The sequence below is a fragment of the Crinia signifera genome, chromosome 7, assembly GCF_055691185.1.
Source record: "Crinia signifera chromosome 7, ASM5569118v1, whole genome shotgun sequence".
Lineage (NCBI taxonomy): Eukaryota > Metazoa > Chordata > Amphibia > Anura > Myobatrachidae > Crinia > Crinia signifera.
Genome location: NC_139223.1, coordinates 128682290 through 128699099, shown reverse-complemented (window position 1 = coordinate 128699099; position 16810 = coordinate 128682290). Strand labels below are relative to the sequence as shown.

Sequence of the window (16810 nt, the reverse complement as noted above, 5' to 3'; positions counted from 1 at the left end):
AGGGATGCGATGCGTGCTAATTAAGTGCCGAATGGATCCGTTAAACGGACCGTGTATGGGCACCTTTAAGTTCATGGTGCCATGAAGCAGGATATCTGTCTTGTCCAATTGATTCTGATTTAATTGGAGTGGTAGAATTGAACATCACCTGTAAATGTTTGTCTAACGTAAGTATAGTTATGCCTTTCAAGCTATGGTCTAGTGAATGAATTCTTTCTCTGTACATATTTGGTTAAGAGGTCTATTTAAAAAGTAATACTAATAAGCAAATCATCTTGCCAACTGAATGCATTGTGTTCCGTTCCTATTTTTCTGAATTAAGTGCAACATTTTTAGTTCTAGCTTTTTATGTTATATCTGTTTTGTGAGACTTGCTTTTGATATCAGATTTGTTATTTCCTATCTAGGAATAAATGATGGCAATGCCAAGGTGCCCATCATCCTGGAGATCTCCGATCGTATGAGCTGTTCTGCCTGTCAGTGTGTGTTTGAGAGCAGAGATGAACAGGTAACTTAAGCACAATTCTTATGGGGCTTGCAAATATTTGGGGTCACTGTTCTAATACTGTAGAAAGTGGATCCCTGCTTATTTCTGCAAGTTCCAAAACCATTGATCAATTAACATCCATAACAAGATAGTGTTCCGCATTCATACTGATCTGTCAGAATTTTTCTTAATTCTCCAAACATATGGAATGCCTGTGTCTGCTGTGGACTGCCACTAAGGATTAGTCACACGCTACTATGTGCTGGTCACTTAAACCATCAATGCTTTCTTTTGTGTGATAGAAACACTTTTTGGGGCAGGTGCGTTATTTATTGCCCAGATAATATTTATGAAGAATGCTTATATTTGACTGAGGGTGGCCATAAACTAGTAGATTTGTCGGTTTTCTACATGATTTCGATGCTTCGGGACGATAATTCCTGTGAAACAGATCAAATTGTGTGTAATCCGATTCCGATCTGCTACAAGGTCCTGTACGTATAAGACTGAGATTTGTTACCACTGCACTAAGGATACATCGTATCCTGTGGCCAGTGAATGGGATTGCGTACGATACATCATATGCAAAATAAACCTATGCAATCTAGCCATTGGGGAGCTGCAAGGCTGTTTTACGAGGTATCTCATGCGATACCTTGCACTAGTGTATGGCAACCTTAAGTTTCTGCCTGCATTTGTATTCTGAAGAGTACTACTTCGTCTGAGGTTTATAAATCGCAGACCCTGATACTTAAGGGCCCTAGCTTACATAGTGTTTAGTACCACTGAAATAGATTACATCTTTATTACATATTGCTACAACTTATTTTATTACCAGAGAATATTTGAACATTCACATCAGTCCTTTCCCCAGTGGCTCTTACAATCTATGTTCCCTACCACATGTACAGGCAGGCGCTCACACACATAGATCCTAGGGTTCATTTTGTTGGGAGCCAATTAACCTACCAGTATATATTTTTTGACTGTGGGAGGAAACCGGAGTACTCGGAGGAAACCCACGCAAGTACACAGAGAATATACAAACTCTGCACAGTTAGGGCCATGGTGGGAATCGATCCCATGGATTCATCGCTGTGAGACAGTAATGCTAAACATTACACGGTCGTAAATCAATCAATACTTTTGTAATTTTGCATTAAAGAAAGAACACTACACCCTGGACTGGCATCAGTTTAACTTGAAAAGGAAAATTAAAGGAGCAGCAGCACTAAGTGAGGATGACTTCCAGGAGCGGACACGGGCAGGTGAGCGAAAGGAGAGCATTGGACAGGAATTGGGTGTTAGGCGAGGGGTGTAATGGGCCAGACACGAGCAGCTGAGCCGTTTTGGTAAGAGGCACTACAGGGGCAGTTATGACCTGATAAAGCAAGTGGGGTACCCCAAGGACCTGTAAATGGACCAGTGCTTTTTAATATATTTATATGTGACCTTGCAAATGGTATCAAAGGGAAAGTATGCCTTTTTGCAGATGGCATAAAGGTATGCAACAGGGTAGACACACCATATGAGTGAAACAAATGACTGATGATCAGGTAGACTAGAGCTACCTTCCTAGGTAAGCTGTGGTTTCCCTACTATGTCTCAGCAAGCTGCTCTGCTGGCTGCATACAGGAGCAGGAAGGGCTTAGGACACTCCAGTGGAACATTATCCCCCCTGGAGTGGAGGCAGTTGCTCTGCCAGTAAGCATAATCTAAGCGCAAGTAGTCAAAATATGGTAAAATAAGAGTCGAACTAGAAAAATTTACGTACCTTACGCCAAGGCACTAATAGAAAACATTGAGGGTGGGAGACGGTGTTATGGCTGAATTTGAATGAACCTTTTATTGCCTTCACTCTTCAACCCACATTCAAATCACGTGTTAGATGGATTTTATGGTGAGTACAAAAATCCAATTATTTCCTAAGTGTGCAAGGATTTTTCTTATCTCTACCAGGGGATGTTTCCAGTATCTCTGGATCTGACTCTGAGAGCTCTGAAGATGGGAACTTGGAGTCCTCTTCTGAGCCTGAAATCTATTCTGCTCCTCTGCTGGAACAACCTGGCCGTTCACAGAAAGTCCTGTTCAAGAACAGACAGGGCCAGCTGCTCACTGTGTACCGCTGTGTGCTGGGGGCAGCAAAGGTAAGTTCAGGGTGATAGCCCACATGAGCAATTTTATGTCATTGTAAATACTCTCCACTGAAAATGATGTAGTAGAAACTTGTAGGCTTCCTGTGCTTATTTAATTCTAGAAGCTAATCATCAGACACATAATATAAAGGTTGTGTGTGTTTTGCAGGATGGTGTCCCGAATCCAGAGCTGCTCCTGAATTGTGTTAGCACCATGCAGGAACAGGCCATAGTGGTGATTCTCATGGCTGGTGGGGGACATTTTGCTGGAGCGGTCTATAAGGGGTAAAGCAAGTCCCTGTTTAACGTCTCAGATATTTTGTTTAATGTTCTGTATGTCCACAGCTACTCATTGTCCCATTCTAATCTCCTTTCCAATTCACAGAAAGGAGGTGCTAAAGCACAAAACCTTCCATCGGTATACAGTACGAGCCAAGAGAGGGACTTCTCAAGCAGTGCATGATGCACAGAACCGCAGTCACATGGCCAAGTCCGCTGGGGCTGCTCTCAGAAGATATAACCAAGCTGCCCTGAGGACGGTAAGACAAGTCCACCCTACATGGATACAGGGCCTCAGTCTGCCTCTGAAAGAATCTCTAGTTATGGGGGAAACCATTCCTTTTTTATAACTAGTACTATTTCACTCTATGGGGTAAATTTTACAAAGATGGGAGTTGGGATGTTGCCAATAGCAACCAATCCAGTTCACCTTATTTATTTGGCACCATTTTGAAGATGATAGAATCTGATTGGTTGCTTATCGACAACAACCCATCTTCAATAAAACTCCCGTCTTAGTAAATTTCCCCTGTGGCCAAAGAGTGGAATGCTTTTTACAATATCATGAAGTAGAATGTATTGTGTTAACCTGTCTAAAGGAAAGTTCTATTAATGTGGAAAGCGCCATGTTCTCCCTCTCCCAGGACATAAACCAGCTGTTACAGAGCTGGACGGAGGACTTGGCAGAATCTCGAGGAATCTTCCTTCGAGCACCCCGTTCTGATAAGACCCTCTTCCTGGGGCGTAATTCTCCCATTCCACAGAGGGACCCTCGAGTCCATAGAATTCCTTTCAGCACTAGGAGGGCCACCTTCCGAGAGGTCCAGCGTGTCCACACGCAACTTTTCACACTGGAGGTATATGGTAAGAGTGGGGGACAGGGAACTATTGTAGTGTTGGCCCAGCTTGTTGTCTGTCAGGATACATATTGACCATCACTTGCCTAATGAGTGTTTTACACTATGTGCAATGATCACATCATACAGATGTAGAAAATTAATTGGTATAAAGTTAAATATTAAATCCTTAGCTGTTCAGGGTTTTTACACCCTTGTACGGATCTTTTCTTATTTCAGCTTCTCATATTTCACTTCGAATATGAATGACTGACTGGATGTGGGTAGTACGTGTCCAATCATTCTTTCATCAGCAGATAATGGGTACTAGTGGGCCAAATTTGAAATTAGGAACATCCATTGACTGTTTCAGTTGTTAATTTTGGGGTGATGAGCTCAAAGTGCCCATCCCACACATCTTGGAGCTATCTACATCCTTTTTGTGTATATATGACTTATTATTGTACACAGAAAGTGGTATGCCAGTGCCGGGCATCACTGAAACACGAGAGAAAACAGTAAAGTCTAAAAAACCTCTGCGACCAGAGGCTAAAGAAGACACCGCTGGTAAATATAATGTGAATTTATGAATGTATGTATTTGTTAAAATAGATTTAAATTGGAGATTATTAGACAATAAATAACTAATGTAGAAATTGGTTAAATATCCGCACAAAAAGGTTTTAATTGTATAAAATAAATAAGTTCTTAGAGGTAACTCAACGAAGGTCTTATTTTCTAAGGACTTTCCATTTTTGTAAATAACTGGTCCAATTTCCTGGTCTGTACCCCACATACTGTAAGTGAGGGCCAGAGTATGATTGTTATTGGCAAAACCTCCACTTTTATACTCCCATGGTTTACTAAATTTGCCCCATTATGTTCTTGAAGGTCCATCAAACTACCATTAGATAAAAATCCCCCCCCCCCCCCCCCTCCCAAAAATGAATTTCAAATTTTAGTCTTTTCATATATTTATTTTTGTGCCCATTAGTGCATTCTTTCTATTATAATATAGTTTAAATAACCAATTTGTTTGGCAATATTTTTGCGTTAGTTGCACCAGAATCATCAGAAGAGGAGGTCCCTGTGGCTGAGGAGTATGTGGCAGAAGAGCTCACTCTCAGTACGCTGCATCTTAGAGAATATGAAGTGCAACCTAAAAGGAAAAGGAAAAAAAAAACGAAAAAAGTCACACCTGGTAATAAAAAAAAAAAAAAAAAGAAGAAGAAAAAAAAAACCTCAAGAGCTGGTCTTTTCTGTTGGAATGTCTGTCTGTCTGTCTAAACACTGTAGGTGCTGATCTTGCAGAGTTATACCAGTGGTGTTTAATGATAGCAGTTACAGCCATATTAACTATTACATGTACATCGGTGATAGAGCGGTGTTTGGTTTCATACAGCTAACTAGCCTGGGAGAGTAGACTGCAAACCGGTAGTGGGGCAGGCATTCTGGAACCGCTTCATATGCATGTATTCACCCGGTCTCTCATTGAAGCTAAACAAGAGCTTTATGTCCCCTACAGAGTCACACTAAGTCTGACACAGTAAAGATCAAGATAGCATATGCTCAGTAGGGATTTCAGCGGCCATCTTGGGATAGCCCATGGAGCCTCCATGGAGAAGAGGAAGATTGACGTATGCGCTGTGATGCACTCTTTAAAAATTTGTTTCACGCAGTTGTCTTAGGAAAGGGGTAAACTATTAATTTAGGATTCCTACAAATGCTAACCTGCTGTAATCTAGTTCAATAACCTTTTATGTTGTCCGTGCAAAATGGACATCTAAACCATTTGAAGCCATCAGTTCACCTACCGATAAAGCTGATTTCCAACATTTCAAGATCTGCTCTGCACCAGTCCTGTTATACAATTGCAGATGATGGATGCATTCGGTTATGACTAGAACAGTGATTGGTTATATATTGGGACCAGAATAATGTATAATACCATGAAATACTTCTGCCATAAAGTCCTGCTGGCTGTGCCCCATTAGAGTACCACAACACAACGCCTTAAAGGACTGCCTTATTCACACTGAGACACACATGGCTGTCCCTACAGCTTTTGTTTGAGTGAGGGGAGTTTACAGCTAAAATAAAAAATGCGGCTACTGAGCATTGTAAGGGGGGTATTCAATGTCAGGGGCACGGCTGTCGAGCTAGCGCGTCAGCCGTGCCCCTGTCCCGTTCTTGGTCAGCTCGCCTGGAGCTCGACAGTCGGTATTCAATGTCCCGGCCGCTGAGCGGCGAGAAGGGGGCGTGCCCGCGAGTTGAGGACGGAAATAGACTAGCTCCGGCCGGGAGCTCGCCTATTTCCGGCTTTTCTCGGCAGAACGAGCCCGACAGCTCGTTCTGTGGAGAAACCCTGTTCAATGCTGTCGGGGAAGACAGCATTGAATAGGACTCCGCAGCCATCTCCCCCGTCGGGAGATGGCTGCGGGAGGTCGACAAAGATTGAATACCCCCCTAAGTCTTTTTGATTTTAAGATTAATAAATGTTTCTTTATTTTTAGTTTATTTTAATTTTTTTGCAATTCAAACCGTATGGTTTATCTGTTTTTAAATTAATTGTAATACATTTATTTATTTCTTTTTTTCGGTACTTGTGTAGTTTCACAGTGCTACTTCCGGGTTCTACGCTCGCCACAAACTATCTAAAAGAAACTACACAAGTACCATTTTTTTCTTATTTAAAAATGGTCTACATTGACTGTTGAATTATGTTAATGTTCTTATTTTAATGTAGCACACCATTGGATCTGCTACTAGCGCTAGGGCTGTTGAACCTAATTGACGTTGGACTTGAAAGGGTTAAATGTAGAAATCTGTCTCCAAACTTTTAATGTAACTACTGTTGACTTGGTTATGCTTAAAATGTGCATTGGGGCTGGCTTATTTTAACAACTGAACATTGGCATATTTATAATGGGTGCAGTGTCACACCCAAGCCCTTGAGGCCCATACAGCACACCCTGTATACATCTCTTGAATACTTTCCCCCACGGCTGCCAATTTACTAATGCTTTGCGCAATAGTAAAATCGCTGGGAAAATGGTGTGGTGGTGGTCTGCACATTTGCATTAAGAGTCTGAGCCCTCTAGGTCTTAGACTCTACAGTGCTGGACAGAAGAGGCTAAACATTGGTCTCCTCTCTCAAATGCCCCTGCAACTGAAACCTATTTTAGTGCTTAATGACTCCTTTTACCTTTTTTATGTTTTTATTTATCCCCCCCCTTTCAATTTTTTTATATGAGTTTCTGAAATAGAAATGTATGGTTTCTCCCGTAGAGTCTCTTTATGGCCAGAATACAATTGGACCCAATTCGCCATCTCAGTCATTCATAGAGTCCAGTGACCATCACAATTCAGCAGGTGGCCAGCCAGCCATTCGGGAAACTGTTGATCTTGAACTCCACACCACACTGGCACTGGAAGGTAAGATCCTGTATGGAAGCCCTCTTTCCTGTTACGTAACCTTTCCCCGCACACTGGCAAATATGGTGCATATACAGGAAAATTGTAATTTTAGTACTGTAGATTCCCATTTGTGAGTCTTCTATATTGTAATAACCTATAAACTATATCATTGTATGACATACTGTTTACTTTAAACTAGAGATGTGCAGGCTCTGATTTACTCTGATTTCAAAGCAACTGTCATGTGATTTGGGATAGCCAATAAGATCCTGCTTTGAAATCAGAGTAAATCAGAGCCTGTACATCTCAACTTTAAATGTGAGCTTTAATACAATGTAAATGTTCTGTATTTCAATATTTTCTCCGGACAATTGTCAACTGGGTAGGGAAAGTTTAATACCTCACAATAATGAAAAATGTTTATATAGAAAAAGCTTTCGAAAATACTGCCCATTTACTGTCTGGACATGGATACATTTTTAAAAACTGCCAGTTACTGGCCACTTCCTGGCTCGGCACAGTATAACTGAGACCCTGTGCTGCACTCTGATGGAAATGCTAGGGTACTTGTGTACTATCACGGCTCCCATCTCATTGCATACCATAAGGCTTAAGATGGTATGCGATGGGACCCGATCTTATACAATTTAAAATTGTATACCATTGTATATGGCATACGATGAGATAAGATTTTAAATTGTATAAGCACACTAATGGGTGCTTTCAAGGTCAATTGGCCCCCCTATAAGATTTTTAATTGTATAAGCACCCTAATGGGTCCTTACAATGTTAAATGCACCCCCACTATCAACGCCAACCCGAAGCGTGGCGAGCGGCGGCGGTACGCGTCCTCCGACCTTTTCATACCCCCACTATCCATGTCGGCGTGGAGTTGATTTTATATAGTGTGGCGAGCGCAGCGAGCCACCGAGCCCGAAGCGTGGCGAGCGGACGCTTAATACATGTAAAGTTTTACGCGTCCCCTCGCGGGGCTCAATGCGCTCGCCACGCTTCGGGCTCGCTGCGCTCGCCACACTAAGATCAACTCCACGCTGACATGGATAGTGGGGGTATGAAAAGGTCGGAGGACGCGTACCGTCGCCCCTCACGGGCTCGCTTCGCTCGCCACGCTTCGGGTTGTGTTGATAGTGGGGGTGCATTTAACATTGTAAGCACCCAGTAGGGTGCTTATACAATTAAAAATCTTATAGGGGGGCCAATTGACCTTGAAAGCACCCATTAGTGTGCTTATACAATTTAAAATCTCATCTCATCGTATGCCATATACAATGGTATACAATTTTAAATTGTATAAGATCCCATAAGATGGAAATCGTGGGAGCCGTAATAATACACAAGTACCAATGCTAGATTTCCATCTAGCATGCAAGTTAAACAGCCCTTCTAGACATGCTATGTGGTATCACTCTGTAGAGGCTATGTTTGAAAAATTACAGGAGCTGGTTGGTACATACTTTTATTTCTGTTCATTTTCTCTCATTGCAAGGCTTAGTACATAGACCCTACAGTGCTTGTCTTCACTCTCCAGCTATCCTCTCTACAATGTTCCTACTATCTAGACTGCACTCCGTCTCTTAAAGATGAGGGAGGGAATTCTGGTGAGTGGGCAATATCAGCAAAGTGGTGCTCTGTTTTGTGGCACAGTCACAGATCTCCTCATTTCCATCATAAATCCCTCCCCCATCTTTAGGAGGGGTGGGGTATAGTGTCCCAATCAGGGCAGGCGACATGGGGGGGTCAAAGGGGACACTCGTACCAGGCCCCAGCCTTGTGAGGGGCCCCAGGCCTCTGAGGGGTCAGGGGCTGCAACCCTAGCATTCGTTTTAAAGGTGCCTGCACACCTGGATTCCTGGTAGGGTACTTACTTGGAACCCAATCCAGTTACCCCCCCCCTGGTCTGGTCCCCTGTCTAGCTACTCCTACTTATGAGTTGAATGACATCTTGCAACACAACAAATTGCCCAACACAAAATGCTGCGCTCTCCCCAATTACAAGGGATAGTGAATATTAATAATAAAATATATATACAATAAGCAATTTCATAAAAGTCAGTGTGCGTGGTTGGGGCACCAGAGATATCAGTGTACAGGGCCCCAAGATTTTTGTTGCCAGCCCTGGTCCCAATGGTCAGGAGTCCACCGGTGGGGTGAGTGAAACTAAGCCACTTGCAGGCTTAGTGGCTTGCTGTGCTCGCCACCTATTCTATTCTCCATCAATGGGGCTCCCCACTAGGGAGAATAGCCCCTGTCAATCGGGATTCTGATGTCGGTATAATGACAGTCAGAATCCTGACTGTGGGGAGGTCACCAGCACCCCTTTAGGACACAGACCACATGCGATAGCTTCCCCAGAGCAAGCGATTGGTAGAGCATAACCAATGGGGATATGTGACAAACACGGAGTTCAGCCAGTAGTGACCTGTTGCAAGGTAAGTTCTGTAGGAGATATCTTATAGATTCTGTCAAAGTGCCGGGTGGCATATAAAACAAGCCAGGTTAAGTACTTGGGAAATTGATTCTGGACCGAACACTGTATTCCTCTTTCATCTTGTCTGCCGGACACAGAGACTGTGGGATTAATGGAGAGGCTTAGGCCTTAAATGGTTTATCTTTGGAGCTGAATACACTCCCTGTTCCTTCCCACGTCCCTTTTTTATTTGTTGAAGCTTTGTGTGGATAGCACTGCGACCTTGGCAGTACAAATATTTGTGTTGGAGGCAACAGTGAAGCAACCACACCTTAGATTGGATTAGTAGATGTTATGGCTTCATTAAGCTACTGCCACGGTACAGTGGAAGCAGCCATCTTGTAAGGGTAAACCCCCTTTCAAGAGGCAGGCTACACTTTCCTCCACCTTGGATCAGCTGAGGAAATGGCTCCCATCATGATGTGTTGTTGTATCATTGCATTGAAATAAGCGAAAGCTAATCCTTGTAAGTAAATTAGGAACTGCACATAAGAATATGCAGGAATTAACAAGTGTTATTTGTCCATTGGTAGAAATTGTGCCTAACTACTTTTTATCTCCAATAAGGTGATGAACTGTGTAGGATGCGCAATGCCTTATTCACGTGCTGCAAAACGGGCGACTCTGTGACTGCTAACCAGATCTTGCAGGACCTACTCCCCTGTGCCACTGCACAGTCATCTCTGCCAAGCCCTCCAGCCAAGGAGCTGCTGAGCAGACTGGTGAATGAGCGCCTTCCATCAGAGCAACACACGCTACTACATGTGGCCGCGTCAGCAGGACACGGGGAGGTGGCAAGTCTGCTGATGGATGCTGGTTGGGATCCTGCTGTCAGGTAATAGGGCTGTTCGGTCCCAAACCAGGCGTATATCCAATGTTACCTCTTGGGTCAGTGGCCTTTTTGATCAGGTTTAGAAAAAATAAATCCAATTTCTTTTCAAACCTGGTAAAAACCATGTAATCACTGGACTATAATTTATACAGGTCCACTTCATTTGGCGAATGGGGCTCGCCTCTTTCAAATGAGGTTGCCCCAAGTCTGTAGGTATACTGGAATATGTATTTATCATGTTGGTTATAGATGCAGGACAAGTCCAAATAGTCCTTAAAACTGAAAGGGTTAGGAAACTTTTTCTGTTATCCAATCAGCTCTTAGATAATTGAGTGCTTATTTGTTAATGGGCTTGGATGTATGTTTTCCAGACCCAATTACTGTACAATGCAATTGAATTTTATAGCGACTTAAGGCAGATGTTAGTCTAATAGGCCCTAAACACATGCTGATCTGTGTAGAGCTTTCTAGCTATGCTAGGGCGGTTCAGCTACAGCTCTGTAGCTCAGCACACAGCGATAACAGCCCACATAAAGCACGAGCGATCAGTGCCAGTGGTCTCTGGTGGAGACTACTATCAGCGAGATTTGTGCTCACTGACAACAAATCTAGGCCAGCGATAGTGATGCTCAGGGACGGGCATTGCTGTTATAGCCCCTACACACTCACTCACTGAGGTAGGGGCATTTTCTAAGCGACTTTGCCAATCTTGGATATATTTTGCCGAACTACTGTAGCATGTGTTTAGGAGGCATAACAAGTGTATGAACTCAGTGTATTTTATTTCCCAGCAGAGTGTGGTCTCATCTTTCTGATAAGTGTGACCATAAAACAGAGCTATGCCTCATGGTGATTGTAATAATCAGCAATATATTCCAGTAGTGCAATCCGCAAAACATTATATGAATTATTCTCTCCTTCAGGGACTCTACCGCACAGACCCCGTATTCTGTGTCTGCTGATAAGCGCACCAGGAATCGCTTCCGCAAGTACCGACAAGATAATCCTCATAAATATAACTACAGTAAATCCCAGGTGTGTCTGAAAATCTGTGTTCTGAAATAGATACACAAAAGTCATTAACGTGCTTGTATTCATATTCATTCTATGGTTTAGTTTAGGGCACAACATTTAAAATGTATACATTTTTCTCCCTCTCCCACAAGGGTTCCGCAGCGCCTAACAATACATAAATGAGCAATAAAACAAATAACGATTGACAGTACAAGACAAGTTGGGACAAGTACATGGTAACTAAGGATAGTTACATCAGGGGACAGGACACTGAAGCAATTATCAGGGAGGCAGAGATCTCATGAGCTTTTTTTATTTTAAATATATAATATTATATTTTAAAAAAAGGACATGAGGAGATGGGGCCCTGCTCTTAAAAGCTTACACTCTAAAAGGGAGGGGCAGACAGATCGGAGCAACACATGTTTTAGAACAGGTCTGGTCAATCTGTGGCGAACCAACTGTTTTGAACCTACGAGTCCACAGTTTTGCGATAATGGAATGCTTTAAAATGTGTTAGGGCATTCTGGGATATGTAGTTTCACAACAGCTGGAGAGCCACAGATTGACCAGGCCTACTTTAGAACCTTAAATGTAAAATCGACTGCAGTAAGGTTTTTTTTTTTTTTAAGGTTTATGGGGAAGGATGGGAAAGGTCAGGAATAGTAGTGAATGGAAGTATCTCAGAATGTCTGATACCTGAACATCATGGAATTTTTGTACAGTCATGGAGTGAGGCTAGTGATGAATTCCATCTCAACCATGTGCCATATACAAGCAACCGAATCCTCATCATTTGGAGTACCCTCAAGTGATTTTAAACCAAGCAGACATGTTGAATTTGCCATGCAACCTCCTGAGTCTTTCAGTTTAAAGCTTTGTAAATAGGTTTGTATTTCTTTGGGAGTTGTGATCTTACGTAGAACCATCCATTTTTACAGCTTTCCTTAATCTTCACACACCTGGTCTCTCCCTGACTGGTTTATTGCACTTCACAGAATGTTTTAGACATAGAGATGCTGGTTGTTGGTTAGCCAGGATATGTCCTAGTTATATTATGATGCCCTATATCCGCTACAACATTTTATTAACCTATTTCTGTCCACAGATCCCAGGACCGGTATCGGCAGAGGTGGACGAGCGCAGGGCAGAGAAGAGACGGGCTCAGAAAGCACAGAGGAAGCAGAGGGAAAAGGAAGAGAAAGAAGAGAGGCTGAGAAAGGAGGCAGAGGACGATTTGAAGAAGAGATTTTCAGCACTGAGCGACCGAGAGAAGGTGAAGTATACCTTTTACTTTCCATTGTGCCAGGCTGCATAAAATGCACCCGTTTTGTTGGCTGTAGCAATAGTCAGGGATACACGGTGTATTAAAATAGAACACGGTTATCACTGAGGCATTGGCTATTTGTTCTGCTTTAAACCACTTTATTGGGCATTTTAAGGCAAACTAGCTGTTCTGAAGATGGTGCTGATTCAGGCGGTCTAAATCTGTTTAAGACTGGAATGGTAACGGTATGCAGAAACTAGGGGGTGATTCTGATTGCATTGCTCTCCTGTGCGTTTGCAGAAGGGAGTGACTTTTTGTGCATGTGCAGCCGCTTGGTGCGAGCAGGCTTGGCGGTGGCAGTGGATGTCAGCTACCCGCCCTCTTCCCCTACAGGGGGACCAGAGAGGTATCTTATATCTGCGAGCACTTGCAAAATCATTCAATGGTTTAATTTGCATGTGTGTGTGGGGATATTCTGTGTGCAAGCAGGGGCAGGCGTCTGTGTGGGGGTGGTGCATAGATGACATGCAAAAGATGCGAAATTTGCAGCTTTGCGTGTCAGCCAGAATCACCCTGTAAGTGTTTCATTCATGATGTAATGTTTCTATGCCATAATCTGATGGACTATAAACATGGAATGATGGCTGGCTCTCATGCATTAGCAAAATGGCTGCACTAGTGATTTGTTTGAGGGCTGCAGTTACCAGAGAAAAACCTGAGTCTGAGCCAGTGATTGTAAATGACTACAGGATACTCGAGCAGGTCTGATGGCAGGCTGCTCATTCCCGCAGATGGGAAATATTACATCATACTAGGAGTCCGGGGACCAATTCAGTGGCCTCTCAACAAACCCTAAACCACACATTACATTATGGGCCTGATTCTGGTTGATAAGCTGCGAAGACGGCAGCTTACTAAGTCCCAGAGTGCCCACCCTGCTGGAAAAACGCCAGCAACCATTGAATGGTTTCTTCTGGGCTTGAAATATAAGTCAGTGGAGATTGACTTATATTTGCAGGCTCTGGGACGAAGACAGAGGGGGGGGGGGTGGGGGGGTGGGGGGGGGGTGGGTGATGTCATGTGACGTCCGCCTCCGGCACACTGCGTCACACCCGCATTTTTTATGGGAGCGCCCACTGTTTGCATGGAGATACCCATGTGAAGCTGGGCGTTCCCATATCCCCCGCACTGCCCCCCCACCTTTTGCACAAGCGTCACACCGACCAGGTTGGTGAAGGCGCCCGCACAGAAGCTCTGCACATGCGCATATGAGAATGTGCACAGTACTTCACCATTGGTCCCCTGTGCGAGCACTCGGGGGACCGATCAGACCTGAATCGGGGCCTATATGGGCTACAGCAGCAGAAGGTCTGTCTGTATGCAATGGTATCTGCAGCAAACAGGAAGAAACGTCTCGTTTTCTCACACTGGAATTTGACGGTAAACCATTGGAAATGAGTCATGTGCTCTGATGAATTACATGTCAAATTGCCCCATGCAGACAACTGCACAAAAGCATGGGTCCTTCTTGCATTACCCCCACTCTTCAGACTGGCGATGGCAATGTTCTAGAGATAGATATACACATTTGGGCTACTGTTCCCCCATGAAACATGCATACATGTCTACAGTAATACAAACATTATTGATGGCAAAAGATGGCCAAATAATGTAACCAACAGGTGCTCATAATAATTTGTCTACTCAGTTGTCTTTATCATATTCTGTTTAGCAGAATTTGCATTTCTTTATTACACTTTCCCTTTATCTGCCACTCATGGCTCAAGTCTGTATTGTGCTTTTATTTTTGGTGTTCATTCCCTGCAGAGAGCTCTGGCTGCGGAACGTAGACTGGCTGCTCAGTTCGACTCCAAAGAGGCAGCGGGATATAATGTCAGGTAACAAGATTGTGTATTACAGTTGTTCCTTCCAGCAGTCACATTTCATGCTTTTTTTTTTTTTTTTTTTCCTTCTAAGAATGCTTTTTGTTTGGCTCTGTAAAAAGGGATTTATCATACTTACCATTGAATCCGTTTCTCTGAATCTAGCTGGGAGACACTAGACCAGGGGTGGCCAACCTGTGGCTCTTGAGCCGCATGTGACTCTTTTCTTAATGAGATGTGGCTCCTGCACCCGTGGCACTGCTGCATGTCTCTTCTGACTGTGCACTACTTTGCTGTGTGCTCAACGGGATGTCATGACCTCACGTCACGGGAAGAGCATGCTGTACCCAGCATTAGGAATCGGGAACAAAGACCACGAGGTAGTAAGCGGTTGGGTGCGGTGCCTGGACAGCAGAACAGATGCGGTGGCCAGATGGCAGAGTGGGTGCAGCTGGCGGACGTCAGAGCAGGTTAGCAGCTGCATAGCAGTGTGGGAGTTGGGGCTGTCTACTTACCTGTGTGAGTCATTTTTTTTCCCCCCAACATTGTAATAAGTAAAACCAAAACATCGATCTGTTAATGTTTGTCACACGGTTATGCTCCTACAAATGCCAATCCAAAGGTGTGAACAAAAAAATGGAGCATAGCCCTCTGCCAGCTAGACCACAACCCATTTAAAAATGGGGCATGTTCTTGTGGGCCACACCCACTTTCTGCATGGTAACGGCTCTTTGTCTTACCACTGCAAATTTTTTGGCTTATTGCCTCTGGTTCGCTACCCCTCCACTAGACAATGGTGATGTTGATGACTGTGGAGGAGCTAAAACATTAGCTCCTCCCCCTGCAACCCCCAGAAGGCCAGTACTGCTTAAAGAGAGCACAGCAAGTAGAAGCAGTAACCCAATAAAACTGTTGGAACAAACATAGAACAGAACAATGGGGAAGTGAAGGGCAAGACCTAAAACAGCACCACTGAGTGAGGGAGGGAATGTTTTATCCCTAGCTGAATTCCGAGGAAAGGATACAACGGTAAGTACCAAAAATCCTTGTTTCTTTCATCCAGGCTGAGGGACAGGGTGTTCAACAGCTGCCCCCAGGGGCAGAAATTCTTACCCTGCAAGACCGGAGAACTAGGTCCAAAGTGGCAAAAAACATGACCTTTTTAAAAGCTGTGAATTTTGTTAGCGAGACAGGACGGTCAAAGTACAGCTGGAGAGACCCGGTACTTTAGTAAGAGAATAAGGCCAGGAATGGGAGTATTGTGGAATACTCACAAACCATATTCTGATTAGCAGTTCCTGCTGACTCAGGGACAAATATTAAGAATCTTATTTCTAGTATCCTATTGGCCTTTTCTTAATCATTTTGTCATTTTGTTTTGCAGGCGCTGCTGGTTATGTGGGGAGTCTCTCTTAGGAAAAGTACCATTTGAATACCTTGATTTTTCCTTCTGCTCTACTCGCTGCCTGCAGGAACATAGGCGGAGCCAGGGTAGCAAATCCCAGAAATAAGGATGTGTAGGCTGACTAATACGGATTTGCTTGGCCTGTGAAATACAATACAGCAGCCAGTCAGTGCCGAAGCTGTTACTGCCCATCTACATCGTGGCAGTAAGAGATATAGGAACATCAAAGATCTAATATTTTTCTTGTTCATAAAGGATTACCAGCGGTGTTGTGGATGATTGCAGAAACCAGTAAATATTCTAAATTGGGTGCAACTACTTCAAGTTTTGAAACAAGAGAAAAATATCGGCGCTAACTCCAACTACCACACTAATGTTTAGTGCTCCAATACTCCGGAGGTGTAAAAAAGGAAGCTCAATAAAAAATGAGCTCAATTTCTGAGGAAGCCGCCGAGTCCCTAAGGAGGCGGGGAAACCCGTCACTATACATTTTTTTATTGAGCTTCCATTTTTTCCACCTCCGGAGTATTGGAGCACTGTCTCTGTTACCTGTTGAAAGAACAATAATTCTGCTACAAACCAGGAGCCTGGGTTTCCAGAATTGGACTATTGCTGAATACAGCTACCCGGTACAGAAGTACAGGTACAGGGAGATACCGCTCTTTTTTTTTTTTTTTTTAAACCTTTTTGTGTCTGGCCAGACAAATAAAACAGAGAGCTCATGCCTCTGTTTTTTTATAGTGGACAGATCACCATTCATCCGCTTT

The 16810-nt window shown here is 43.6% G+C and overlaps 1 protein-coding gene across 2 annotated transcripts in view; it reads left to right on the top strand.

Annotated features, from left to right (window-relative positions):
- Nucleotides 1-16317, top strand: part of ANKZF1 (ankyrin repeat and zinc finger peptidyl tRNA hydrolase 1) — a 66982-nt gene extending 50665 nt beyond the window's left edge. For both annotated transcript variants that reach the window (XM_083153788.1, XM_083153787.1), the window contains 14 exons: nt 408-508; nt 1653-1755; nt 2447-2634; nt 2792-2907; nt 3008-3161; nt 3546-3765; nt 4209-4304; nt 4795-4938; nt 7026-7172; nt 10210-10477; nt 11398-11509; nt 12597-12764; nt 14583-14653; nt 16023-16317. In XM_083153788.1, coding sequence (XP_083009914.1) covers nt 408-508; nt 1653-1755; nt 2447-2634; nt 2792-2907; nt 3008-3161; nt 3546-3765; nt 4209-4304; nt 4795-4938; nt 7026-7172; nt 10210-10477; nt 11398-11509; nt 12597-12764; nt 14583-14653; nt 16023-16149 — 2015 coding nt within the window. In that variant the 3' untranslated portion in view covers nt 16150-16317. The remainder of the gene's footprint in view (nt 1-407; nt 509-1652; nt 1756-2446; nt 2635-2791; nt 2908-3007; nt 3162-3545; nt 3766-4208; nt 4305-4794; nt 4939-7025; nt 7173-10209; nt 10478-11397; nt 11510-12596; nt 12765-14582; nt 14654-16022) is intronic.
- The last annotated feature ends 493 nt before the right edge of the window (nt 16318-16810 follow it).